Source organism: Pagrus pagrus, assembly GCF_965226575.1.
Source record: "Pagrus pagrus genome assembly, chromosome: 2".
NCBI lineage: Eukaryota > Metazoa > Chordata > Actinopteri > Spariformes > Sparidae > Pagrus > Pagrus pagrus.
In genome coordinates, this window is record NC_140186.1 from 19,499,278 (window position 1) to 19,526,802 (window position 27,525).

At 39.3% G+C, this 27,525-nt stretch overlaps 1 protein-coding gene across 2 annotated transcripts; it reads right to left on the reverse strand.

Moving 5' to 3' along the window:
* Nucleotides 1-230: 230 nt before the first annotated feature.
* grb2a (growth factor receptor-bound protein 2a) lies at nucleotides 231-26,530 on the reverse strand. 2 transcript variants are annotated; one of them, XM_084368433.1, is made up of 5 exons: nucleotides 26,263-26,530; nucleotides 13,151-13,248; nucleotides 6,401-6,520; nucleotides 3,778-3,946; nucleotides 231-1,790 (listed from the first exon to the last, which is right to left on the reverse strand). In XM_084368433.1, the coding sequence occupies exons 1-5, from the start codon at nucleotides 26,338-26,340 to the stop codon at nucleotides 1,608-1,610; spliced, it is 648 nt and encodes a 215-aa protein (XP_084224559.1). In that variant the 5' UTR covers nucleotides 26,341-26,530; the 3' UTR covers nucleotides 231-1,607. The 2 variants fall into 2 exon arrangements, with proteins under 2 accessions (XP_084224559.1, XP_084224558.1); XM_084368432.1 differs by having other exon boundaries at nucleotides 231-1,793.
* Nucleotides 26,531-27,525: the final 995 nt, after the last annotated feature.

A 27,525-nucleotide genomic window follows, 5' to 3' on the forward strand; every position in this document is an offset into this window, starting at 1 on the left:
TCTGGTAGCTGAGACAGGGAACACAATCGCAGATGCGTTTTCTCACTCTTCTTCACCGCATTTTATACACTGGAAGTGCAACCTGGGCACTTTATCATGTTTTCTCTAGCATTGGAGCATCCAAGAGGACACTTTTGTTGCATTTTTTGAACATGGGAACATCCCCCCAGTCCACCAGTGAAAGATCCAGATGTTCAGGGGTTTTTTTGCAAATAAATCACAAAGCCACAGACCTCTCGAAGACGTTTTACTGTTTCTACTTTTAACCACATCACACACATTTCATTTTACAATCCATACACATCCATACCAGCTCTACGTCATCCAATATGTGATCCCATAACACCACCAACCAATTACATATTAAGTTGTGCACTGCTGTGAAATAATTAAAGATATCTGTGCAGAAGACTGACTGGAGGTTTCATCCATGTGTGTGCATTAATCGCACGACAAAAGATTTTTTTTCCTTCTCATAATTTGCTAACGCTGTGATCCTACCCTCTCACTGAAGTTACATAGTGCAGAAACAGGTGATAGCTGTGACAGACGCCATTCATCCTATTACAAGACACTGTACCATCAAAATGATTTTTAAGCTGTTATTTTAAGGTTAAAAAGTTACATAATGTTGCTTTAAGTGGGACGATAAAATTATTTATTATTTACCTCACTTTCTGAATTTGAAAAATGTGTATTGAAAAAAAGCCCATTTGATTACATCCCACAATGCACACACTCACACAAAATGTTTTTAATTCGCATTCACGTATTTCTCAAGTATTTCTGTGTGTTTCTTCATCAGTGAATCATCATCTACACACACATACACACACAAAAAGAACATTTTTAGGTGAGTGCTTTCTGCATATAAGACATAATTAAAAGGTCCCGACTTCAGTGAGAAAAATCCATGATTAGTTTTTAATTAAATCCAGTCTAATTCTCCTTGAATATTGCAGCATTTCATATCTCAAGAAGCATTCATGAACTCAAAATTCAAGGGCACTGGTTTGCCCTTTAAACAAGTTTGTTCTCTGAGGCAATAATGAGATGAGACGTAAACATGGAGGAGCAAATGCACCCAGTACAAATGGTACATCAGCTGATTTTGACAATACAAATGTTGTGCTTGTCAAATGATATTATTTGACATTTAATTTGTTTGAAAATATGAAAAACAAAGTAGTTATCATTGAAAATATGAATATAGAAATGTAGTTTAAAAAAACCCATTGCTAAGACCGATGCAGTACATTAGATAGTAACAATACAAAAACACTTATCCAGCATCCCAAAGCAGGGTTCATGTAAACACATTACTTATTGGTCTCCTCAACTGACATCTTGTCATTATCTGTTTTTGGCAGATGTGTTCAGTGGAAGGTTTTTCAATACAATTATTGACTGCCACCAAATTCAATCAGTAGTATGATTCATCCACACAAAAGACCCTCACCTAACCCTATTTACTTCACGTTCGATCGTGCAGACTTGAGTAATAATAGCCTGCTGTGCTCTCCTGTACTCTGCTTGCTCTGCGTTGGTGTAGCACAACTCTGTCATTCAAGACATCCTTCCTTTGCTTTTCACTTCATCAGGTCCGGTTACTTTTCATCGTTGACCGGTGTCACATAATTCTGGGGGAAGATGCCGGTGTGCCCGTTGCACATCCCTGTCCACCAGTTGGCATCAATTTTATCCAGGACCTGAATGATGTCTCCACGCTTGAAACTCAGCTCACCGTTCTCCTTAGCCTCAAAGTCAAACAGCGCCTTGACTTGCATTTTCTGCTTTTGAAAGAAGATACACAGTAATATTAGGGGGCGTCTGGCGACTGAAATCACATAGTTCAAATTGAATATCCATGATTTTTTAAAGTCACAAAGAGGCAGTATAATTTCTTGTCAGTATGAATATTACAATGTAATTCTTAAAAGTTGGGACTAGTGGAAAGCTTGAAGATAAGTCAGAACAGAGGCGAAGCAATGCATATGCATAGAAGCTTTGAATGTAGCAAAAAAATTTAATACATTCTGTATAACCCTAGAAAACTGTATGAAATTAAAAGTTTATCTTTAAGCCTGACAAAACAACCGCATCTCTCGCTGCTCTACGCTGCTGTTTCCATTGTTTCTCCCAGTCTTCCTCAGCAGATGGAGTTACAAAGTTATCTCTATCTCCTACAAATGAAAATTTGAAGATCTACATTTCCATGACAACTTGGAAAACTCCATCTGCTGATGAACATCTTCTAATATGATCAAAAGTTCCAGCGCAGCGTTGAAGAGTGGAAAGAATTTGACAACTGTGTGCATGTGTTATTTTCTGTCTGCTTTGTCAGGTCTGCTTTCAGTCCCTAGAGTCAAAACTAGACATGGAGAAGCAGCGTTCAGTTATTATGCGCCACACATCTGGAACAAACTCCCAGAAAACTGCAGGTCTGCTCCGACTCTCACCTCTTTTAAATCGAGGCTGAAGACCTTTCTGTTTGCCACTGCCTTTCACTGAAGCAATTTTAAGGCTTTGAACTGCACTGTGACTTTAATTTCCTTTCTTGTCTCTAATCTAGCGTAGGTTATTTTAGCCTACTTTCCTATTTCTTAACTTGTTTTAATGTTTTGTTTTAATGTATTTTTAAAGGAGCAATAAGCGGAAATGCATTATTTAAGACTGAAGGAATTAAAAAATCGATACATGGAGAACGAGAGGTGTAATTTCATCTGGAGTATAGGATGACGTCACACACCCGCTCTCTGTGTTGATCTCCAGCGTCATGTTTACAAGCCGGTCCGGCCGCGCGTTCATGTGCGTTCATGTGCGTTCATGTGAAACTCCGCCTCCTCCCTCCCTGTAAAACGCGACAGCCAGTGAGTAGTGACAGCGGCAGCATTTTCGAACTGCAATGGCAGGCAGCGGAACAAAACCTTCCAATGAAGACGAGCAGGAGCAGACTAAAAAAAAAAAAAGGTCATTGGCAAAGAAATTGTCCGATAAAGAAAGGGATAAAACCAGAATTAACATTGGCCTGGCGTTTCCGAGGTGGAGGGAGCTACGAGAGCTAAAGGGGCAACAGTCGGACTCGGAGCTGGCTCTTCTTCTTCTTGACAGGCAAGTAACACCATAAAGTCAAATGTCTGTTTTATTGTCTGTGTTACAGTAACTTTACACACTTGCCGCTATATTGCACGAGTATGTAGCATGGGTTAATGTCCGGAGCTGGAGTTGTTACCAGCTCAGTCCTCAGCAATGGGTCAGGCGTTACGGTTGTGTTTGGTGAGTAGCCCGACAGGCAGCTAACATTTCAATTAGCATTGTAAAATTTAGCCTGGCGGAAAACCTGGGGGGCTCACGGGCTGTCACACCAGGCTGAAACATCGGTCTCACTCACGGAGAAGAGTAGGAACGTTAGCATTAGCTCCCGGTGCAATGCAATGCAAATCTAATGGCACACTTTGTTTTGGTCTACAGGCAGTGCTCAACAGCAAACCTAGCGGTGAAATGATTTCGCTTTTTGCTCCTTTAAATGTTTCTAATGTTTTAATTCCATTGTAGCCTACTTTCCTATTTCTTAACCTGTTTTAAAATGCTTTTAATGTAATTTTTATGCGCCTGTAAAGCACTTTGAGTTGCCTTGTGTCTGAATTGTGCTATACAAATAAACTTGCCTTGCCTTGCCTTACTGTCTTTCGGTTTCAGCCTCTGTCCTCTTTGTGTGTGCAGGCTCATGAGTGTGCATTTTGCGCCCTGTATTTGTGTGCATTTGTCATGTCTGACCTGCTGCATCTCCTCCATGTCGCGGAGATAGATTGTCTGGCTGCGAGATACTGAGGAGCTGCGATGATAATCCACCAGTTGGTTTAATGAGTTGAACTTTACCACCCAGAGGAAATACTTTCCTGCTCCGTCGCGCAAGACCTTAAAGTGCTGAACTTCATTGTCGTACCTGGCGAGGATGAAAATGAGAGAGAGCAATGACATTTGAAAAATTGTTGTTGTTGGTAAAAACAGAATAAGATAGTAAGTAAACAAGGAAAGCTCCAAAGGGCAACTTTAGTAACATAAGGATAAAATCTTTCCTGAAAAAATTCAAAGAATCACATCAGATTTTACTGAAGTGTGATTTTTAAAATGAACCTTTTGGGTGTGTCACATGATTCGAAGCAGGAAAACAAAGTTAAGTTTGAACCATTGCAATACAATCATCACGCAAGCGGGAAAATGAGTGCTAAATCAGGAGCCACAGACATTTTTCACCACTATTACTTATCAACTACAATATCCTTCAACTGACCCATTTTGTATAACCAAAAGTGTGATGAAGAAGGTTCTTGTTATTACTTTCAACATAAAATAGTGTTGTGTCACTTAAAGATTTTAATATTACAAACCTTTATTTAACCTTTACTTTAAAGAGAAGGTGAGAATGAAGTCCTGGCAGTTGTGCGTGTGTTTTTCATCGTGTTACAACACTGGTGACAGTGAGAATCTGAGGTCCGGGATCAAACAAAATACACTTTTCACATTCTGTCATCGCACACACCCAGCAGAAAGTGACAGCTTGCTCTGACCAAACTTTTAAAGATCAATGATCAAGCTGTCAGACTGACAGTTGACGGACAGTAAAATTGTTTCCCCGAAGAAGTCACCTTGAACAAGGCAGTTGAGTGACAAGGCAGCGATAACAGCACTCTGTCTATGGATGACAGTCTGTGCAGGAGATAGAAATATGTGGTCAGAGGGTGATCTTATCCTTACTGAATCTGTGTTTTTATCTGTGTCTTAGTCTCAGTGTATTACCTCTGCATTGGTAATAAAACCTTCCTTGCATTAACGTCCCTTCCACACATTTAGGCTCTGTGAGCTAAATTTCACCTGGTGAATAACAGCCAGGCCAGGAAGGGTAGGGTTGGGTTGTAAACTACGCAGCTTCTTATCAAACACTTCATTGTCTTTTAGTGTGAATCTGGTTAAAGGAATGATCCAGGAATTTTTCCTCACATTCTTTAACATTGCGAGATAGGACATTTTTCCAGATTTTTCGTTAATGTCTCAAGGAATAATGTGAGGATCTTGATGAGCTGTATTTCGGTGAGTGAGTACAATTTGATGCGGATCAAAAAATCCAGATCTAGCTGATTTAAATATGTTTCATTTGATATCGCATTAGGCTTGATTGAATTAAAGGGGACTGTTGGGCCTTGGCAGAGATCACAAACAGCAGCACACTCTGCTCCGCCTGGGTTGCAAGATGTAGATAAATATATTTATTCAGTGCCTATTGGAAATCAAACTCTATTTCCAAGTGTAATGTCAAAAAAATAAACTTGAAGCTTAGGTAAACACTTCAGGTAAGGTTGTGCTAATGCCCGTGAGACATGGCTGAGCTGCCAGCTGCATAGATAAAAATTAAGGGTTTCTGTTGCATGGGAATGAAAAATCACACCTGACACGGTCCAGACATGGTTGTAAAACTAGACTAGGTTTGTTGACAAATAGGGAAACAAGTAAAGTGTCTACTAACTAGATCTAACATTTCTATTAGGAGTGGGCAGTGAGGCAGGGCTCCTTGATTGGTCTATGAACCCCCACACACACTTGCATATGAACTCACACTCCACAGATCTTTTAACTAAAATATGATTGAGTGATTAAGCAGTAGCATGCTGACCAGATGGCTTAGTTTAAGTGGAAACTGACAACTTCCAACCCTTGCGTTTCCAAGTGGAAGTATTTTTGGCACCGTTGTCGCAAACAGCACCTGTTTTCATTTTCCTCGGATCAGCAATTACCAACAACACATGAGTTTATTCATAATGGAGATTTGCTGTATGTCATTCCCCCAAAGAAATGGTGCCAGCCTGACTGGATCGCAAGTCAGTCTTAATTTTCCTGGGAAATTTCAAGCCCAGTGGCGGACAAATTAGTGAAAGCGATGGGAACCAATCAAAACGCAGATGTTGTCATGATACAAAAGCCATTACACTGTGCATTTAACACGTAAGTCATAATGATACAGTAAAACAAAAAACTATTGCAGGTTTAAAGTGGGACAGTCCTATTTATATTGCAGAGACAGAGATGCTCCATGTCTTCGTTTTTCTGCAGGACAGAACCAAAGCTGCAGGACCAACACAGATTAACCACTGCTATGAAAGATGTCTATCTGTCTCTCAAAGCCTGAGTTCAGAGCCTCACACACATAAGGACAGCGTTCTCTCTCTTTCCACTCTGTGGCTCCGATATTATTTTGTAATGGTGTGCATTTTGAAGATAAGCTGCAAGTGTATTCTTCATTTTCCTCATTGTGTTTTTGTAACTATGTTTTTTTTTTTTTGCAGCAAAGACTGTACTACAGCTAACAGAAAAGGCACTTGAGGCAATTGAAATGACAACCTACTTGACAGAGAGGTTGAAATCCCCCAGAGTGCTCTCGCTGTCTCGGATGATGAAAGCTCCGTCTTTCTGTTTGCTCAGAAATTCTTCAGCTTGGACTCGACGCATTTTCCCGTGAAACCACCTGTAAAAGTCAGCAGCACAACAAAAAATTACACCTGGACAGGATCATAAACACAAAAGTCAACCATCAACAAACTGCAGAAGTAACAGAATATCTTGACTTTCACAAGGACATGATGATGTTGTTTGTGTTAGCATGAAAATAAATTCAGTCCTTATGTCCAAACACTCTGACCACTGGCTTTGGGGAGTGAACTATATGCAATTAAACTGGTAGTTTAACTAGATTTGCAGTTGCTTTTTGGTAGTTCAACTACATTCATATTTTCATAGTGATTCAAGCAGTTAAAAGGTGTAATTCATAAAACATGGCCAGAATCAAAGCTAGCTCCAAAAAATATAGGGGGCAGCATATAGCAGCATAACATAACATAATAGCAGAGTTTCCCATTGCTTCAAAAGTGTAACTGAACCAGTTTGACCAGCCCCAGCCCCCTTTTCTTTCATCCTGATCCCTGTGAAGTCATGTCCAGGTAATGCATTCGGTACTGGAATATATTGGATGTCAGTTATTTATGAGTATTGATTTTAGTTACTTATTAACATTTGTTCAAAGAAGTTGCTGTATGCTATCTTAGAAGTCACCTGGCTGACTTCTAATTTCTGGAAGGCAGAGGCATCAGACAGATTGAAATAATAAACAAGGCCAAAGCTCAAATTCCTTGCACTTCTCATGAATAGTGGACATTGTGTTTTGCTTTGTTTTCTTTTTTATTATCTTTTTTGCTTATGTATGACCTGTGGAGAAGTGGGCACTTTTCTGCAATAAACTCAATTGAATAGCATTACTTGTTGGAAGGTGACTTTATTATATTATATTTTGTAATAATTTTGTATCACACGTACACTGTTTGTTTGAAGTTAAATAACTTGCTCTAAAGAGCTTAAACAAACTAGTTTTCTCTAGGGTACCTTTGCTGTAGTTCAACTTCAATTAGTATCTTGCAAAGCTATCCTTTCATAACACTGCAGATTAAAGGTGACAGGAGATTATTCATGAAAGCACAAGACCAGTTTATAATTATAACACAGGAAAACAATAGAGCTCATTAAATTTAGTTGAGATGATTAATAATAAATTACAAAAATAATAAATAAGGTGGTGGTTCTGTGGCAAAGGATGCTCAGAAAAGCAAGGTGAGGTGTGTTATTCCCAAAAGTTGTGTTCACGATGCAGACTGTCTGTCTGTCAGCAGAATATCTTATAAATGACTCAAGAGGATTTAATACAATTCTGGTGGAATGTAAGGTTTTGGGCCAGGTTAGGCTGAGCCTTTACATTTACAGCTCTTAACACCTTAACTCTGAGGAAAGTAAGAGAGGATTGTCTTGAAAAAACAAACAAACACATCATTATCTGTCAATTTCCTGTTTTCTGTATTTCTTGCACTTCTTATTTATTGATGTTGGCCTTCCTGTAGCTACGTGTACTTGGCAACAGTGACTGGAGCTGCGTGTTGTTGTTCTGTGGCTGCATTCCAATTTAGGGGCTGAATTCTTTAAAAGACAGATTGCGAAGATGTTTTAACGGAGAACCAGGTCAGGCTGAACTTGCTGCTCCTGCTTTAATGTGATTCTCTAGAGATCAGCACAAAGATGCGTTTAAACAGTCCTTGTAAACTCATTAAAGTGGCGCTGTGGAGCTTCTGTGTTGTGCTGGAAGCAGGTCGTTAGTTTATGTTGGTGGACTCCATTTCTAAACTAATGTTAACCACTGTTGCTCCGAGGCACTGAGACGAGGCACTCAAGACCTTCAAAATCAAATTCCTTGGACCTGACTGGTTTGAATAGGCAACCAAGAGAGATGGGGAAGGTCTAATTTTACATGTCACCTTAGAATCCGCTCACATATGGACAATAACACAGTGTTAAATACATGTAAATTGCCCCAAAAAAGTAATAGCTTCAACTAAAAAATGTCCAAATGTAACCGGAAGTTGCCCTCAGGTAGCTGACAAAGTGGTAGTTAAGTGCTATGACATCCTGACACATGTGAGTAAGACATTTTAATGTAAGTTAATGGTTTAATGTGAACTCTCATGGAACAACACTCATATACACTACAGCCCTGATTCCCAAAAAGTTGGGATGCTGTGTAAGAGCCTTTCATGGTAAAATCCTTTATACGATCATATGTTTCACAATGTGGTGAACCTCGCCCCATTCTGGCTTGTGAACAACTTGAGCCTGTCGTGCTCAATAATGATACTGTCACCTGTTACCACTGAGCCTGTTTACCTGTGGAATGTTCCAAACAGGTGTTTTTGGAGCATTCCACATCCGTCCCAGTCTTTTGTTGCCCCTGTCCCAACTCGTTTGACCGTTTTTAATTGAGTATGTCAAAAGGAATAAGCACATTCTCACCTTCTGTTTAAGTATGTTTTATATTTTTTAGTTACAGCGTCACGACTTTTTGGGAAGCAGGGTTGTCTGAGTGGTGAGTTTCTCACTTTTGTCTCTATTGCTTGGGCTATGTACGCTGTTTCTGGCGAGCTGAGGGGATTTCACTGGTCTCAATATGATGGAGGTAAGGACTGCATCCAAACTAGAAATTGCTTCAAAAATTCTTACAAACATCACTGGTGGGCTCTGACTGTGTCCACCAAATCTGGGGATGGAAAGACTGAATTTTCCTCGACCTTAATATCAAAGGTAGCCTTGAAATGTGGACTTTGAAGTGAGCAGCCCCTGAATTGAGATACAGCATGCGGTACGTGTGTTGTCCTTGCAACAGACTGCCAGCCTGTCCAGAATATGTCCTCCAAAACATCTGAAGAGGAAATTCAAACTGCTTTGCATTGACCAAGAGGAATGACATTCAAAACCATAAGCAATCAAATCAAATTGGTTTTATTTATATAGCCCAAATTCACAATCACATGCCTCAGTGGGCTTTACAATCCAAACAGTGAACGACATCCTCTGTCCTTAGACCCTCAAGCAATAAAAACTAAACAATTAAGATAAAATGCCACTGTAAAAATCAGATAAAACTAATAAAATTAATTTGAAAGAGATCAAATAGAAATTGAATATACCAGAAATACACATACTTTGAAGTTGCCCTGAATGCAACCATGGAAATAGTACTGCAGTAGAGAAACCAGCCTCTCAAAAGCACAGGAGAACAGCAGAGTAATTAAGATTTTAAAATAGCTAGTACAGTAAAACTAGATAGATAGATAGATAGATAGATAGATAGATAGATAGATAATAGACAATAAAATACCATATACAATATAAAAAACAGTAAAATAATATGTATAATAAAATGCTAAAGCAGCTATTACAAAAAAGAGGAACATAAGGTGCGACAGGATAAGGTGCAGTATTTACAGTAATAATAATTTAAATTGCATTATTTGTGTGTTTTGGAGTGTGCGTTATAAAGTCTGATGGCACCAGTAGGAATGATTTCCTGTGCCGTTGCTTTAGGCAGCGGGGTTGAATGAATCTGTTGCTGAAGCTGCTCTTAAGCTTGTCCAGAGTTTTGTGGAGGGGCTGAGAGACATTGTCCATGATTGCCAGCAGTTTTGCCAGCATGGGCCTCTGATGGCAACATAAGTGTCATGTTTAAAATATCATGACACTTATGGAATCAAGGTTTTATCATAATTGCCTCGCTCCATGGCCCGCCATGAGCTTTGTGGCCTTATTGCCACATTTCCAAGAAACTGATGAGTGTGAGAGGTTTTCTGTCAAGGATGAACAGAGGCAGTGTGGGGAATATCTAGTGCCACATTAAAGACAGACATCCTGATGGGAGACAGCTGAGTGAATATCGCTTGACAATTGTCAGCACCTTCACCATCCTAGAGCTGAATAAAGTTGAAGATGACAGATGTGGGTCAGTCATCAGCAGTGTCTGTAGCTTCAACAAGACTAGACAAGAGTCTATAGCCATGCTAGCAACCCTGTGTACCTGGGTGCTCTGAGATAAAGGGAACACAAATGCTACTGACAATGCTTTGTGTTAGTGCAGGAGACAATGCTACTCCTGCACTAACAAAGTAGAGACTTTCCCGTTGTTACACAACTTCACACCACTGGCCAATCAGCTGTGTTAAATCCTATTATAAGGATAAGGCTAAGCACACCTACCGAGCGCACCTTTTGTCACCATGCACACCATGTTGCCGGGCTCATGAAGAAAGGAGTAAGGGCCTTTTAGACAGAATGCGGTTTGCACTGTGCTCACCGTGGTGTTCAGCGCAGGCAAGAATAGATTTCGGAGCGCAGCAGTGCCTTTTTTCATGTTCTGTCTGAATAAGCCTCCCAGAACTCTGTAGAAAAGACCGACTATATATGGCGTGATAGATAAGGCTTAGCCTATGACACTTGCCTATGATACATTTATTGACTGACACACATACAGATAAATTAGTGTTGAATTCAGATGCATGGTGCATTGTTTATAAAAACAAGTTAAATATAATAATGATTATTTGAATTGTATAGTGAAAACCGGGACAACCTGGTAGTGAATGTTGAATATATATTGTATATGATATTTTCGTGTGTTGCAGGACTGGGACACCCAGTCGGAGTGCCTGGTAACCATAATTTAGTGTATCTAAGGTGGGTGGTTTGTTTTGATTTGATGTCAACAAGCATTGTCACATTCTCACCATGAAAACAGGCACTTTGAGTCAAAGAAAAATCAATATGGGTGAGACTTTATATTCAACTGCTGTAGTGTACTGCGGTGCCACGGTGAAGAAATTTCAGGTCAGTCAAGGATAGGACTCCTGCACTCTCCTCCTCGCACTTGAGTAAATATTTTGTTAAGATGTGTTTGAATCATTGAATGGTGTAAAAGTTGAATTATTTGTCAAATTCCACAACTTTTTACTCATCTGAAATGACCAAGAAACATTTTAATCCCTGCCCTATGCTGCCAGTGTGTTTGAGACGAAACCTGACTCTGGATTGGGGAGCCTGTGTGTCTGCATCAATCTAACTTGATTAATTTAAGACATTGACAATGTTTATGTAAACTGCTATAATACAGATTTTAAATACAACAACCTTAAATTAAGCCGCTTCCTCTCAATTTAAGGGTTTTGTCTGGAGTAACTCATACCTCTCCTTTTTGCCATGCAATCATTCAATATTCTTGTGTCTTATACAAGAAGGCTGTGCTTTGTGATAGTCCAGGATATGCATGAGTCAAAAAGTATTATGAAAACTCCAAAAAGGGTCTAATTAGCCTTCAATAATAAAACACAAATTAAATTTTCCATTTCTTGGTTCAGTCCTGCATGCATGCTCTCTGGATTAATCGGATTACTGTCTCAAAAGACAAGTCTGGTGATATTTTTCTTGCTGGTAACAAACACCTTTAAAAGACCAGAACCAACAATGAAGAGATCCTACTAACAAGTATAGTCTGTGCAGCCGAAGCCTGATGAAAAGTGTAAAAAGGAAATGAGCCACACCGAGTGACGTTTTTCTTCATATCTGGGGCCTCATTTATAAAGCTTGCATACCCACAAAAAGGCCATTAATATGTGTACGCCACTTTTTAGCACAAATAGGGATTTATGACCCATGCGTACTTACATTCTGGAGGCAAGAGGATTATTCTACACAAAATGATGCATCTCACACTTGATTTCACTTAATATCAAATGGTAATTATAACACATTTCAGTTGTAAAAGATAAAGGCCAACTCAAATGATCTGGTCTCACCATCACATTTCCCACCACCGGAGTGCAGTAGTGAGGGCTGGACTGATTGGTAACTAACTGTTGAAATTGAAATTATCACTGCAATTACCCTTTGCAGAAATCCAAGATTACATCAGATAACCTTAAAAAAATGAATACTGTATATCACCAAGTATGAGTTCAGTCACTCTGTGCTGTCAGTTGCACACTGTGCACAGCCTGACTGAAAGCACAGTGGTCAGTCTGATCGCTAGTAAAAATATATAAACTGCGGTGCCAGTCATGCGTAACGCTGCATGATAGATGCACAGACTTTAACTGTGCTCACACTGTGAGAGGACTTTATAATCTCCACCTCGTCCACAAACACCTTGTTTTCTGTGCCAGAAACATTGGTTTTCCTCGTCGTCCTCTCAGTGGTGGCCATGCATGACCATTCATAAGGCACTATGCATTGACCATCTATGGTTGAAGCTGGGTGTGGAGAGGGCAGGATAAGGGGCTGATCCCCTGTGCCCACATTTCTAAGTTTATTTGAGATTTATAAGGAAAGGAAGGAAAGGAAATTCTGCACTGGCAGGCGTACTCCAAGTTTTACAAATCAGAACGTATGTACATCTCCTCATCTGTACATACACAAACATTTTGTGTGGTTTTTCCACAGAGCTTTATAAATGAGGCCCCAGAACATGGACATTGTATTTTAATACTAGCTAATTTTACAAAAACACAATTAACTTTTGGGCTGCACATTAAAGATTTATGTCTTAGGTACAGCTTTTCAATGCCAATATTTCCCTTTTCAGCTCAAGTGTTGTTTTCAATGCCAAAATGTATTTACAATGCCAAAAAAGTCGTCCATAGACAAATCAATCAGAAAAAGAATCAATAATGAAAACAATGGTCAGAAGATGCAACACTATTGTGAATGTTAATTATCACCTTGAATCATGACTTACCCTCGTGGTTTAACTCGGACATAGTTCTTGGGAATCATGCCTTCTCTCCCGTTCTGCTCTGCTTTGAACCAGTTCTTGTCAGGATTTTCACTCAAAATCTGCAGAATTGAAAGAAAAGCAGATAAATACACTGAAAGATGCCAGCGCTTATAGCTGGTTTAGTTTCCTCCACATATGAAGCTGTCATTCAGCTATACAATTGCAGAGACATTGAAAAACAGACAGCCTGGTCAAAAAGGAACTTTTATTCTGACAATCCATAGACAGTTATTTCACTCAGGGTCCCCTGCTGGACTTTAAATCATTGCTGGGACTGAGTTGTTTTTCAAGTGAGTGTGTCTTTCAGACATGAAAGCAAAGTGAGTCTGGGCTCAGAAAGTAGCCATCAGAAAGTCAGACAACCTGAACGGCTTCATCTCCAACTCCCATCCAGAAAAGTGTTTATCTGAGTGACAGTGCAACTATAATCACCCTCAAACCAACTCATAGAAGATTTTCTATTAAGCTTGGGAAGGAAAGGGATGTTTTCATGCTTCAAATCAATTAAGAAATGTAGGCAGAGCCTCATTGCTTTAAGGTCCACCGAGAAATATCACATACTGTAAATAGAACCTAATATTTTGGAGCTAAAGGAGTTAAAAGACGTATTCAGGACTGGATGGTTACTAGTACAAAATGCCTTCTACAAAATATAAGGAAGAAATGGCAGAATATGTATTAGAGAAGCCATATTTGCATAAATTAAATCAGTCAATGTTGTATGTCAATGCAAATTTTCTAAACGCTGATCCAAATGAGTCGTTTAAACTTGGTAGGGAGTCTCTTACACAGGATGAGTGGTGTGCTTCCAGCTGTGTTGCAAATCTATTAATATCAACGCCCACAGGTCTCACTGCATGACAATCCAACAGTAGCAAAGATGTGAGGCATTATGTATGATTTTTATAGGCAATTTGCAATATCCACTTTCTTTATCTGACTTAATGGTTTTTACTGGAAGCAAAACAAACACAAACAAAGTGCACATCCTCCTGCAAGACATATAAGGCTCTGTCTCCTGGCCCAAAGCGGCACACAGTCTTTGCTAGTTTCAGACGGATGCAGTTGTCACTTTCACGCCCAGTGCCCACGTTGTGTAAACAGCAAATGTACTTGTGTATGCCATTCGTGTGCCACCTGTGCGCCCCTGTGCATGCTGGTCTTAAAATGAGGTGATGGTGAACTGCTATCTTGAGGCGGCAGAAACAGACTGCGCCATAGACCAACAACAAGCTGGTCTAAAATCAATGACACATTGTCTTTCATAACCCTCTTTCAGTCATGTTATACATTTCCATGAATGCACCAATGTCACTGTAGCAAATATTGTGGCACATCTAAACAGCAAAACTAGAAGCTGTAGTTATAAACTTGACAGGACAGAGAAAACTCTCCAGAGGGAACAGGGAACTTCAGGATCTACAGTATAAGGAGGACGGCAGCTTCATGCCAAACCTTTCGATGTGTAGAAGAACGCAGAACATTAATTAACATGAAATACTAACCGATCCTGTCGGCGAGTCAGGAGTTTTAAATAATCACGTAAGTTTATCTGCTGCTCCTCATGCGCAATTAATGGAGAAACGCACTCATAGTTCCTGCTGCTTCAGGATCGCTGCAGGTAATGGCAGCTAAGGATCACATTACTGTCCCTCAGCAAAGACAAGTGTAACTGTTTAATGGCAATGCAGCAGGTTCTGGTGCACCGGGCCCTTAAAGGGAATGGGTGACACTCGGATTGATTTAATTTAAGTTACGCCCAAAACACAACCACATAAATAAGGCCCACAAGCTGTATTGACAACTGGAAACACTGAAGAAGCCTGGCTGTAGCCTGCGTGCGGTTGAGTAAACAAACATTTTGTTCTACAATGGAAAGGAGGAAAACAAATTGAACTAAATACAACTGTAACTGTCCAGGCAAAGAAGATTACTGTACACACATCATTAAGGAAGAAAGAGTGCTATTTCAGGTGAGTGTTAATAAGGATTACGTATTTGTCTACTCAACAACAATACTGTAACACAAATCCCCCCAATTCTTTTTCCTAATCACATGTTAACTTGCCCACGTATTTACTCGTACCAAGGCTTGTACCAAGCTTATGGTATCTCCCTTCCTGTGAATAAAACATCTGCATACGTCTGCCCCAATTTGTGCACACGGCAAATATTTTTAAAAAAAGATGCTCTGACATGGAAGAATGTAGAACTATAGAAAGAATATGTTGATTCATGTGAGTAGGAAGAGTGAAATCATAAAGTAAAAGTTGAAAGGTGTTGCATTTGCCTCTCTATACAACTCTCTAAATTATAGTAATTGTTGCTTCCTGTGTGGTAATTACTGCCTTGAATTTATAGTCTTTATCTACTATTGCCTCAGTGAGTAGCAGGTGTGTGTTTACGTGAGTGTGATATGTGCCTGCTATTTTTAATAAGCTCATCTGTTTCTTGAGACATCAGCTGCTGCATTAGTGTGTTTGTTGCGGCTCACCTCTGCTTCCGTCTGTCTTTACAGCATGTGAATACCAGGGTCTGACGATTTCTGAAAAATGATTGCCATCCAACTACTCACAGACTGAAAAATATTTATGACACTTAAGCTGCAAGAATGAAGCCCTTGTTTCCAAAGACTGGCTCCAAGAAATGATTAATAAATATCGCAAACTGGGTCATATCCCTTGGCAACTGTAATGATGTGGATAAATTAATTCTGCACTGTGTGCATTTCTCCAACTTCTCATAATACATACAATAACAACCAATTTACACACACACACACACACACACACACACACACACACACACACACACACACACTTATGGCTTGCCAGAAATGCTGACTCACTCAGTCAGTTTCTCATGTGGAAGCTCTAATGAGCTGAATGTGGTCTTTGAAGAGATGACACCCCACAAAAAGTCTGATCAAGCTGGAAGGTTTTTTATGAAAACCTGACTGACACCACTGAGCCACAGTGGTTGAGCTGGATATGACTTCATGCTGCAGGGCTTTGGGACTCCATGGCTCAGAGATCGCTATGAGTTTATCTGTGTTTATGTGCGCGCATGATCTTTTGATAACATTTCTGCTGGAGAAGAAATGAGAAAAGATTCTGGATGAAGCATTGGGTATTGAGAATGTTAAAATAATACTGCAATATTTTGCTAAAGACTATAATGATACGGCAATCACTACACAAAGTTGTTTTAAGCAGGGAGAAGTAAGTCCGTCTAACATAAAGACGCGTTTTCAGTACAAGAATGTGAGTTTCTGCCCCAAAGACCCCGAGCTGAGCTGCTGTTCCTCGCGTCAAGAGAAACCGGTTGAGGAGGTTGGAGCAAGATGCCTCCTGGGGGCCTCCTTGTAAACCCTCAGGATAACAACAGGAGGAACTAGAAGATGTTGCTGGAGAGAGGGATGTCCAGACGAACTTGCTCAGCCTGCTGCCACCGCAACCCTGCCCCGGATAGGCATCAGAAAATGGATGACTGGTCTAAGAATGGAGGTTTTCTCATGTCCACAGTTGTAGTCCGATGCCACAGAGTGAGCTATAATGCTACCGTATCCATAATTGGTAAAAAATGCGGCATACCAGATAACTTAAGTTACTGTACCAACACCGTTTGTATTGCTTTCTTTATATGTATAAAACACAATGCCTGTCAGGGGGTCCTAATGGAGTAGACAAAAAGACGTTCCACCCTAAATGTAGGTCACACATAATTATTCATGCACTCCCCCACCTTAGTCTCTCTTTCACCTGAACAAGGAGGGAGGGAAGATGAGGGGAGTGGTGAGGATTGAGAACAGGGGGCTTCATTCATGAACCGTTCTTACGAACAAATTTGTTCTTAAGTCCCACTTACGAAGATTTTACGAAGATTGTGGCATTCATGATTTTTTTCTTATCCAGGATTTATTCTTAGGTAAGAACAAATCCTACGAACACTCAGGAGTACTCTTACGCACATTTCAGTGCCGACATGTTGGCATGGTTGTGTTTTCTTCTCTTGTGCAGTTCAATAAAATACAATATTACAGTGATAATTCTGTCATATTTATTTATTTATTCATTTCATATTTTTGGTAATTTACAGAGAATATTAAATTTGAAAATAAATTAAATGTGTCAATGATTTAACATTAATCAAGTAAATTGGAAACCATGCCATCAATTAGTAACCACTCGATAAACGTACAGTACAACTTATCTGCGACTCAAATAACCACCTACTGATCGTGGTCTCCCGGTTCCCAGGAGGAGCACGACTCCTATATTTTCCAAAACAGCTCCGTGGGAACACACCTTGAACGAGGAGCAGCTGGTGATGCATGGCTCATTGGTACGTATCTTTTATAATATAATTATAATTTCCCATAAAAGTGTCTTTTTATTATAAAATGTTATATTTTATTTTATTATAAAATCTGCTTAGACTAAGGTCACGTTTATTCAAACACCTTGCATCTTAACTTATGACTCTCCCTCACCATTACAGGTCTGTAGGATAATCATGGCCTGCTGTGTTCTGCACAACATCGCTATGAAGCGTGGTGTGCCACTTCCCCCTCAGCCACAACACCGTGAGGATGTGCGTCCTGACGCAATGATGGGACCAGACTGCAGGCGCACTGTTCATGTTCAAGCGCAATTAATTGCCTGCTTGTGAAGAAAATTGCATTAATATTACAATGTCAGTCTAACAGTCTAATTCACTTTAAAAAAACAAACAAAAAAAAAACTTCACCTGCTGCGCTCCAACTGATTTATTTTTTGCCTTTGGCATTTTGTTGCTGTTTGCTCTGTACTACGGCATCAGTGTCTACACGGCCCTGCAGTTTCTTTTATGGGCACTAATGGGCGGTTGCGCGGCTGCGAACAATTCTGAGGCTTACGAACGCGTTGATGAATCTGACGTAGGGTTTTCTTAAGGAACCTCTTAAGAACAACTTAAGAAAGAATCTAAGAAGATTCTTAAGAAGATATTGGTGAATGAGGCCCAGGGACAGGAACACAGAATGGGATTTTCTAAAACCCTATAGCGTGGCTTAAAACTACTGAATATAGAAAAGGTTAAGGACGGGATTGTAGACATCAATTACTGAGACATAAATTGAAGTTTGAAGTTGATTGAAGTTGTTTTATTCTGGACAGTGTTTAGCATCGTTGGTCTCCAGGTCTGGAAAAATTAAATTAATTGCCCTTTCAGTCAGTAGTGGGATACAGCAAGGTGGCATCTTCCCTACTGTTTTCTTACAATTTGGTTGGTAATGTTGGTGGTTTGGTTCACGGTCACACACTGTATTCCCTGAACATTGTAAGTCCACAGTAAGTAAAAGACACAGCAGTTTGGCTGCAGCTCATTAGCACACTATGTCAGTTCAGGGCTCCGCTTGGAATGAGTGCTCATTAAAAATGACTCAGTTCTTGTTTCTGAAATCCATGGCTTAGGAAAAGCAATTTTAAAATAGGTGAGGCAAATAATGAATATATATAAATATATTAATATGTTGTGCAGCTGCTCCTGGTAAAAACATTATATTATTATTCAACCTGCCCAAACCTTTACCATAGTGTTGTCACATTATAACACATATATAATTATATATCAGACAAATGATGTCATCCTGTTAATTATATTCAGAACATTAACTAACATGAAACACTAACCGATCTTGACGGCGAGTCAGCCGCTGTTCCTTGTGTGCAACTGTGCAGATAATATCATTAACATGCATCCCAACCGATATTGATCTGAATATTTCATGACCCGTCCTACCTGATCAGCACATCCCTACACACACAGACATGCTGTAGCACTCCTCTTCCCCCTAAGTTAAATATCATTGTATTTTCTCATATGCAGTCAAACAGAGTTCTTGATGAGACAGGTGATTGTTGAACGACTGGAACAGAGGGTCCAGCAGCCGAGGACCACATCCCTGTCCCTCAGCCCCTTTGTGCCGTGTGCCTCACTTTGCACCATATTATCCAGTTTAACTATAACATCCTTTTCACATGGAAAGAAAAATTCTGCTTTTTTCTTCAGGTGGAAAACGGTACAGGTCAAATGACTCCGCAGTAGTCACAGGTTTCTACTGATGGAAACATGACACATTGTTGCCACCTTTCCAGTGCAATGATATGCCACGCATTGAGGATAACATCTGGTGCAATAATAGTTTTCCAGCTGCCTCCACTCTATGTATGCACCGCTCAAATATAGTTCAGTCGGTCGGCACTGAGTTTGAAAGAGGCAACCATCGTTAAATTGTCTCTGTCCTCCATGCTGCGTTCTACTGCGCATTCATGACCTCAAATATGATACACCACAAAAAAATTAATATACGTGCTAATTCCTGATGTTAAAACGGTTTAACAGTTAAACGTGAGGGTCTGGCGACTTCATAACCACAGTAGGATCTCTCTAAGGTTTTGGTTTTAAATGTATTCATTACTAATTATTTGGTCAAATTCAAGACTAATTTTGCATTGGACTGGATGTTGTTATTCATGATTTCAGGTTGCATCATGGTTTGTGTTTGAGTTTTGAAGGAGAAACACTAATATGATCTCAACCTTGTGTTAATTGTGCCCGACTGGCCAAATCACACTAAGAGAGGATAATGAACTCACTACTCAAAGTATTACGATTATCAATCTATGTTAGATAATGTTCCTGTTAATAAGATGTTAACAACGCAACTGTATGAAACATCTAGAAAAGAACATTTACGATGTAGAAGGAAAAACTGAGTTTGGACTGTTACTTGGTATCAGCATTAGCCCTGAGTTTTGGTATCTTTTGGTATCAGAGTCAGTATCAGAAGAGAAGGAATGTAATTGCCAAGCACACAAAGGGAGTGCATTAAGTGTTCATCAAGAGTTCATTAAGTGTTCTTCATTTGTGTCCTGCAGATTTAAAGAGCTCTCTGTATGGCTGTCTGGATGATGTCTGAATTGAAACTATCCATGCTCATTATCTTTAAAGCAGTGCAGAGCATCTTATCTAAGGTTAGTCTGCAGCAAAAAGGGCAGATTGTTTTGTTTGCACTACTCGCCTAACACTATCTGTTATCTGTTGGTGTCGCCACACCTGCTCAGGTGCAAATATTCAGTTGCTGATACGTTTGATATCGAGTTACAGTAGTCCAGCCCCTTTTGATTTAGTAATATAAGACCATGAACTTTGTCAACAAAATAAGCGTACTCTAACAAAGTAGTATAATAAAACAAAACAATGTTTTATATATAAAAATAAAATAACAAAAATATGGGGTGTTGCCTTTGAAAATCATGTTGAAAAACTGAACCACTGAATATCATTTTGTGCTATCCTGTTAAGTTATTTCTCAGCAATCAAGCTGGGAGGATAAAAAGTAGTTGAAGTGCAACTTAAATAGTCAGTCTGTGTGCGTATGCATCAATAACAATGCCCTTCTCTGATTTCCTCAACTCACAAATTAGACACTCACCCCGCTCAGCGGTGCCTTCACAACCGATTGTGTCTACTCAAAATGATTATACCAGAACAGAGGAAACTAGAGTGGCACTCAGTATAGCATATACATCTGCCGAGGCCCAGCAGTTCCCTTTTGTTCTCACTCATACATACCAGCCACCTATTTATGCTTGAGCTTTTTCCATCAAGATCCACCCGTTATCCCCTGAGCAATTAACACAAATGTCAAATCATTCTGTCTCACATTGCTAAAGAAAGTGAGAAACAAATTCCTGGATCCGCACCAAAAGTTAATGGGGTCTATTCTTGGCCGAGACACATCCTCTATCCAAGTTTCATGGAGATCTGTAGTTTTGTGTCATACTGCTGACAAACCAACCAACAAGCAAAAGAAACACATGGAAATGAGTGAAAACATAACTTCTTAGCGGACTAGATTTAACACAGAGCAGACCTATCCTTCACACTGAAAACCATTTATGGATCCACAGAACTGAATACAGCCGCTGCTGACTGCTCGCTTCGGTGAGACAAGGCCTGTAATTTCATATTTGATGGTAGAGCACTCTATTAAAGTGTAAAGGCAACCTGCTGTCTCCCCCCTCCTTCCGTCTCTCCCACAGCTTCTCCCCCCTCTCGGGGGGCCTCTCATTCAAGGCTTTGTTTGTTTGTTAGGACAGTGGGAGAAAACAAGTGTTATTGAAATTGAAAGAATAATTATCTTAAATACAGAGAGCAACAGTAAGGGAAGTGACAGGAGAATATGGTTCCAGTTACCTTTCAACCCAAAACACTGTTTCTATAACACTGGAGCATTTCCTCATGTGACAGGCTGATTAGTCTTTTTTCTAAGCAGAGCTCCTGATGAAAAGAAGTGTTTTTGTTGGTAAACTTAATACTTACATGGTGGAACAAACAAAATGACAGTGTTTTGCCAGTTTGTTAAACTTTGGTCGATCACTGGTTTGGTTTGACAAACAGGTTGGTGTACTTCAAACAGGTCCAGTCAGTTGATTGGGTCAAATCACTTAGTAGTTTCAGAAGTTGACCTGCAAAATGTTTCAACCCACGTCTACTTCAAAGCATGAGTCAGAAAAATCCTGGCTGTACTGGGTTTTTATCTGAGTCCAATGTTCTGTGTCCTCAGTTTTCAGCACAAAAAAAGACAACTTTGAGCCAGCGGGCATGCTGTGATCACTTTGATTCTGCCTCCTCTTTGTCCATCTGACAGAAAAACAGCCTCAGATTTATTAAATACATGTTGTCATTTTGCAGTTTACTCAGAATGTAATGTTTTGTTTTGCACAAAAACCAAAACAAAGCCACGCACTTTGGTTTTACTTACTCCAGTTGATAAAAATGAATTTTTGCTCATAAGAAGTGATAAGATGTCTTCAATATTAGGATTCATTCTCCTTCAGAGTGCTTTATCAATATGAATGTAATATTAAAGTTATGATAAAAATCTAGTTCTACGTAACGAACATCTAAACAGAAAGTGCCCCAATTGTCTACATATCCCACCTACCAAGACACCACAACAAGTAGTTATAACAAGACATCGTAATGCTTAAATGACAAGACAGGTGTTTCAAATAATGTTTCAAAATGACAGACCAAACTTCAAATGTACAGCTGCTAGGGCTGATAAAAACTGCCTCTTTTGAAAAACAGTTATGAGTTTACTCAGCTTTAACAGTGTGTTGGTGTGGTTTGATCAGATTTGAACGACAGTGATGGCAACACAAGCGAACAAACTCTAAAGTGATTGTAGACAGTAATGTTTTGTAATGTGGGACACAATCACAGATAATAAGAAGCTGAGTTAGAGAAAAAAAAATGTTTTCAGGGCATTTAATTAAGGAAAACCAAGATCAACTGTTTGGTGTAAGATGAGGCATGACATCTGGACTTTGATGTCAAAGTCAAACACTGACACTAGTCACACTAACTTTTCGCTAGACTATAAAAACAAAAATCTACTTCCAGCTCTGCCTCTTCACATTAACCTTGGTCATTAAAAACTGTTGGGGCCAACCACAAAGGCTGTTATTTCTCTAGACATGCAATATCATGCACAGAGGTCTGCAGCACTGAGATTACAGAAATGGAGGGCAGCCACAAGTGAGTGAACAGAGCGGAAACTCTGTCCTTGCCCCAAGTTTGAGTGTTCCCAATGTGTAAGAATAGGTATTTGATATGACAAAAACCCCATCTGTTTCCACATTGTCAAACAAATAAATGCTCTCCTAGCTATAAATCCAGCTAGTGAAGAGATAGAGCCTGCAGCTCTTCAGAAAACGATATATCTTCCGGAGTACTTTGCAATCTGTGTTACAGGCTCGTGATTCACCACAAATGGTCGGCAATTTTGAATGTTCCTCCAGAGATCCCTCAAATCATAACTTGACATGTATTTAACATGCAAATATGGCACACATTTACAGTGTATAGCACTTACATGCAATCTTACAAAACATTGTCACATGACAACCAACAATCCTAACCTAAAGTTGAAAACACTTCGCACTTCACACACTCTCTCTTTGATGATTCGTCCCTTTATCCAGGCGTGTAGACAGTTCTCCTGTCAACTTTACCAAAACACACGACAAATACAAATCTGACAACAAGCTTCCAACAGAAAGACGAAAGTGAAAGTGAAGTGTGTGTTCTGGCTGCTAATGAACAAGGGCGTAGGAATGAAAATATCATATAAGGAGAGAGCGACTGACCTGCTTTGACATTAACTGATCAACTTGTGCATTAGCAAGCCATCGAGTGGAAAGTCACTGAACTTTCAAGAGCTGAACTTTCAAAGTGAAAAGAACTGGCACTTGAATGCCCTTGCCTTTCTCACCTTTTTTCGCTCTCACCTGTGGTGAAGAAGGAGCAGAGTGGTTGAAAGTGTAGCTGTGTAGCCTGCAACCCACTTTATGCATGTATTTTCTCACCAGGTCTGAATTTCCTCTTTGTGTCTCTGGCTCGATCACACAAGCATTGATCACGATCAAGGGACAATAAAGAAACACAAGAATAACATCCCTCTGAAACTATACAGAAAGCTCAGCCGCACCCCTCAAAGAAAGGCCAGAACATGACGGAGTGCAACACACTCCTCTCGTGTAATAAGAATATCTGCTGGTGAGAATACGAAAGCTTCTGATGTCAGGGAAAGATAACAACAAAGTGTTTGTAAGAAAGAGTTTCATGGAGTGTTTTTACACCTTTGCAGAAATAAAGATGATGGAGACACTTTTCAATCAACAACTTCAGATCAATTTCAGAACCCTTTCATGACCCGAATGACTGTAAGAACTCTTCAAGTAGCACCTGCACAGATTAAAATAAACTTCTGTAAGCAATTTGTCTTACTTCCTACAGTTGTCCTTATCCCTCCCTCAGCCAATGAGCTTTTTTTCCTTGCAAGAATTTAAGCTTGATTTTTTCCAACACAATTAGATCTCACTACCTACCACAGCTGTGTGGGTGTTATCAAGGAGAGCATGGTCTTAAATTCTCAAACCTAAATAAATAGATAAATAAAATCTTACAAGTATCTTACAAGAAGCGACATATGGTGATTTGATCCATAACATCAACTCCAACACAGAATGAATGTAACAGATTATACTTTTGTTGAGTTCATCTCATTAAATGTACTAAATTTAAATTGATTTATGGATATAAAGCGCCAAAACCTCATGTCTTTACAAGTCAGCAAAGTAAATTAGCAGCTGTAACAAAATCTCAGATTATTTGCAGCTCAGTCTTGGACAACATATTCTGCCTTCTCCCTGAAGCAAACAAAATCTGTAACAAAAGACCTGAAGCACAACTCAGGTCTTTCATAATTATCCAGCATTGAAGGGAGGACATTTGAGGAACGTTCCTGAGAAAAACACAGCCATACAAAAACTGAACCTCATTTTCAGTCTGGCCTTGCTCTCCCAAAAAAACAAACACAGTCTGTCCTTGTCCATCGTGGCATTAAACCTGCCACTCTCTAGGGCTAATGGAAATGTGCCTGAACATATGTCTGCACATAAGGTTATACACTGTTGCTCTTCTTTATGAGGCAAAAGTACAGATTTTTGGTTTATACCATTTATCAACAGACCATTTTTCTCTACACATGAGAAACATTTTGCTCCATTATCTCCTGCATATCACAGAGTAACCTGATCTAGACAATGAATGACGAATTGTTCGTATAACATAAGAATTTTGACTCATTAGCCCAGGGATGCCCATGCAAGATGTCCCAAATAAAATCTTTTTCTTCACAAAAATCTGCCCAAGTCTATTCCAAGTCATTGGACATTTATGTCTGATGTTTGGAAGCTCCAATCCCATATTTCTACTAGTCCTGTAACGTTGCTTTGTGGGTTAAAATATCGGCAACGAGCAAAAAAAAAAAAAGACTACCGAACGACTGACTGATTGCTATAGTTGCACTGAAATTTCTACCTTTCAAATCTTTCTTTTCCGTGAGGTGTTCTTGTTTCTGTTGAATCTCTCCTCCCCCTTAAGTGTCACAATTATGGTAGTAGCCCCAAAGTGGAAAGTGTCTGACAACTTTAAATGTAATTAAATGTCTGATGCTTCAAAAAGCTTTAATGGTGGCATAGCAGGCACAGGCCACAGCCTTATTGCAACTTATAGGCCAGATCCATCACCCTCACAACACAAACTCTAACTGGTGGTTATTTAAAATCACATACCTAGAACCTGGTATTTTACTCATACAATTAAAGCGGGATGAGCAGGAAACTTTCTAACAAAAAAGTCCTGCAGACAAAAAGTGATAGCTCTGCATCATCACAGAGTTTAGACAGAAGTTTAAATGGACTTGCAGGTGCTCTTGAACACTTGATGAACTTTGTCATTCTATATGCAAAATTTTTCATTCACAAACAAAAGTTTGCAAAATCGTTACCTAAATTTGCTCCTTTTCTCCTGGAACTGAGCTCTTTGCTCAAATCCCTGATTTTGTTAAATAACAAAAAAAGGAATACCTTACTGAGTCATTATGAAAAGTTTTTTCCTGAAACCCCTGCTTGAACTATTTATTTATAATTTATTAATTTAATTATTTATTTATTTAATTATTATTTATGTATTATTCTTTTTTATTTTATGTATTTATTTATTATTATTATTTTATATATCTATATCTATATATATATATATATCTATATATATATATATATATATTTTTGTACTCCTTTTGTTTTATTTAGTGTTTGTCACCTATGTGCTGTGTGTTATTGTATACCTTGTATTTTTGTACACTGAAATTGTTCAATAAAATTGTTAAAAAAAATAAAAAAATAAAAAAATAAATGGACTTGCAGGTTAGGCCTGATTACATATGACACTGTTCACTTGTAGCAAATGAATCAGCTAAGCTTACTGTATCTACAGGAGCTACATCTTGTATAACAACATACATCCAGTGCTAGTAAGAGTGGCAGTAACTGCCACATTCATACTCAAATAGAAAACGTATCCCACCACAACAAGTTTAAGCAAAGTAAAACAAGCAAAAACACACAATAAAAACAATTCATATGGCATGGTTACAGAATAGATTATAAATGACTCACCTTTAATATTGACCCGCATTTGAAACTCAGTTCATCGTCTGCTGTGGCATTAAAGTCGACAGTGGCTACAGCCTCCATTAAGAAAAAAAATGCTAATACCTGTCAGATAAACCAAAATGTTGAGGACCACTTATTCTTGTACAAACAAGACCGGTATAATACACGTTTGGTCTCCCGCACTGAGCTGCTGCCGACGGAAAACTTCATGAAAAATGTCAAATAAATAAAAAACGACAAAAAGCTACTTTCAGTACTTTCTCACAGTATCCGCCCCCCACACATTTGGGGGGCGGATACTGTAGTGAACATGCTGCCGCGACCAGACAACACAGCATTGGATGTAAATGTGACAGGTGGAGGAAGGGAAGCATGTGATTGGCGCTTGCTTCGACCAATTACAGAGCGCGCTCTCATTAATTAGCCAATGGCATAAGAGGGGACAGACGCTATGTGACGTGTGTGAGTTTTGACAGCCTTGTACAGAAGGCCCTGATAGTAGCTCAGCAGTGTCTCTTAATGTGAAATTATGAGTGATATAACTGTTATTGTAAGGAGCTGCTTTGCAGAAATCATTAATGTGGAAGAAGATGTAGGATAAAATAAGGATGCGGTCACCATTCTCTTTTTTTATGACCTATAATCTTATTTTGAAGTATTACATCAGTGCTATTTAAGACCAAAAACAATCAAAACAAAGAGAGGTACAGTAAATGTCTAAGCATTCTCTCAAACAAAGTAGTTTTCATAAAGCTAAAGCAAAATGGAAAGAGACAATACAGTCCTGAGAAAGAAGCAATCGATATCACCGATCTGCTTCTTTGCATCTGGGACCAATTCTGCACTGTTTGCAGTAACGAGTGTCTCCTACATTATAAAGTTTTGTCTGTATAAAAACTACAGTCCACTGACGATAACTGCATAACAGTGAATATTCTCTCTGACCTGACTGACCTTTGAGCACATCAACCATACTTAAGCCTTGAGCCTTGTTTGTTGTTCTTCTGACTTCTGAGTCACTGACTCAGTGGGAACCAGCAAACCAGCGAAACCAGCAAAAGGGCATCTTAACCAATAATGTTTGCAGGTTCTTGTCTCTCATATCCTTGTCCAAATATAGGACAAGTATAAGTTCCTATTCAATAAGAAACATAGACTGGAACCATTTATTTCCACATGTATACATGTATGAATCTTATATACTGTCTAAGGCAGTGATTTCCCACTAGGGGTACTTTTGCCAACCAATTATGACAGTCTGTCGGC